The sequence below is a fragment of the Trichoplax adhaerens genome, genomic scaffold, assembly GCF_000150275.1.
Source record: "Trichoplax adhaerens TRIADscaffold_1120 genomic scaffold, whole genome shotgun sequence".
Classification (NCBI taxonomy): Eukaryota; Metazoa; Placozoa; class Uniplacotomia; order Trichoplacea; family Trichoplacidae; genus Trichoplax; species Trichoplax adhaerens.
Window position 1 is genome coordinate 1 of NW_002061447.1, and position 1,851 is coordinate 1,851.

General features: G+C 35.1%; 2 protein-coding genes across 2 annotated transcripts in view; both read left to right on the top strand.

Annotated features, from left to right (window-relative positions):
* Positions 1-10: 10 nt before the first annotated feature.
* Positions 11-1,374, top strand: TRIADDRAFT_62820 (uncharacterized protein; the record flags this gene model as incomplete). The annotated part of the gene is made up of 2 exons (XM_002118778.1): positions 11-475; positions 781-1,374. 2 exons carry the CDS (start codon positions 11-13, stop codon positions 1,372-1,374), a joined length of 1,059 nt encoding a protein of 352 aa, XP_002118814.1.
* A 120-nt stretch (positions 1,375-1,494) lies between these two features.
* TRIADDRAFT_34797 (uncharacterized protein) overlaps positions 1,495-1,851 on the top strand; it is a gene marked incomplete at both ends in the record, with an annotated part of 925 nt that continues 568 nt past the window's right edge. The window contains one exon of the mRNA XM_002118779.1: positions 1,495-1,788. Within this exon, the coding sequence (XP_002118815.1) occupies positions 1,495-1,788 (294 nt within the window). The remainder of the gene's footprint in view (positions 1,789-1,851) is intronic.

The window sequence follows — 1,851 nt, forward strand, 5'->3', positions numbered from 1 at the left end:
AGGCAGATGGATGTACAGAGTTGATGATCCCTCTATAAATCATATTAATTATGCTCAACGTTGCCGAACTTGGTTCGTCAATGAACCATTACCAGATGTTTATCTAAATGAATTACTACGAAGGCTATGCCCTTGCTCTATCCTTCAAGCTATTCGTGATAGACGATTTAGATTAAACTTGAATACATTTTACGCGAGATCAAGGTTTTCACGAAGAGTTTTCAGTGGCGAGCGTATATATCAACGATGCTGCTACTCTTTAGCAGGAAAATCTTTCGGTTCATTAATTACTAATTATCCCTTTGGAAGCTCATTTATTTTCAGGAATACTACCTTACAAGCCAGAAACAATGAGGCTCTAACGGATTGTTGCATGCGATCTAGCCTATGTAGTCTCTACTTAAAGAAAAGACCTATCAATAAATGTGTTGGATATAAAGCACCGCGAAAAGCGTGGTTCTGGGGTGATCCTCATGTAAGGACATTTGATGGAAAACTATACACCTTCAATGGACTGGGTGAATATATTCTATTGCAAACTATAAATAAAAATTTTCAGTTACAAGGACGTACAATGATTATCAAATATAACAGTAGCTGCGATCTTTACGTCTGGAGTATCTATGGAAGCTACACTATTAACACAAATGCTAACTATTGCTTTCAATGGACCTGATGAAATTAAAGGTATAACATCTGGTCTTTTAGGTACTTGGAATGATAATATCAATCATGATTTCAAACGACCACATGGATCATACTTGAATATCAATTCAACAGAATCCCAAATATTTTACAATTTTTGGCCAATTATGGATGATTAATGCTAGTGATTCACTTTTTACCTATTCTAATGGTCTATCGGCTAGTAATTATTCAGATCCAAACTTTACGCCAATCTTTGGTCAAAATATTCAAGCATTATTTGCTAATAATACGGAACTCTATAACCAAGCCGTAGCACAATGCGGTAATAATAGTGAATGTTTATTTGATGCTGCTGTCGTTAGTAAAGATACATCTCAGATATATCAAGATACAAGTAATCAATTAGAAAATTTCCCCCCTCAAATTTCTGGATTGACGACATATAATGTCACTTATGGAAATATGTTTACTACAACATTGAACATAACAGATCTTAATAATGGCGACATTGTTACAGTCGAGATGACTAATCCTCCAATAAATTCCCATTTCGATAGACAAACTTACACATTTACATGGAATATATCTACCTATGAGAATATTTCATTAACATTTGTTGCTACAGATAATAAAGGAGCAAGAAGCGAGCTTGCACCTCAAATTATTATGTGCTATTGCTCGAATAATGGCACATGCGATTACGCAGCCGAAATGGGTTACTGTTGATAATGTTGATCAAGTTGAATGTAGATGCAATCCTGCTTGGACTGGTAATCATTATACACAAGATTTTGATGCATGTGCAGATCAACCATGCTTCAGTAATGCTACTTGTAGAGTTACAATTGTCAATGTTTGCCTGGCTATACTCTGAATAGTGATAATAGAGGATGTACTGATGTTAATGAGTGTATTACTGGATCAAATAACTGCAGTAATGTCGCTACATGTACTAATCAAATTGGTTCTTATAGCTGCGCTTGTAATTCGGGCTATGTAAGCGATAGCATAAACTGTTATGACGTAGATGAGTGTCAAAATATGTCTAATAATTGTAGCCAAATTTGTAATAACACCGTCGGAAGTTATACATGTTCATGTATTCAAGGTTACGAGTTAGGTAGTGATAAACTTACTTGCGTGGATATAAATGAATGCCAACGATTTAGACCATGTGACCAAGTTTGTATTAATATAGAAGGA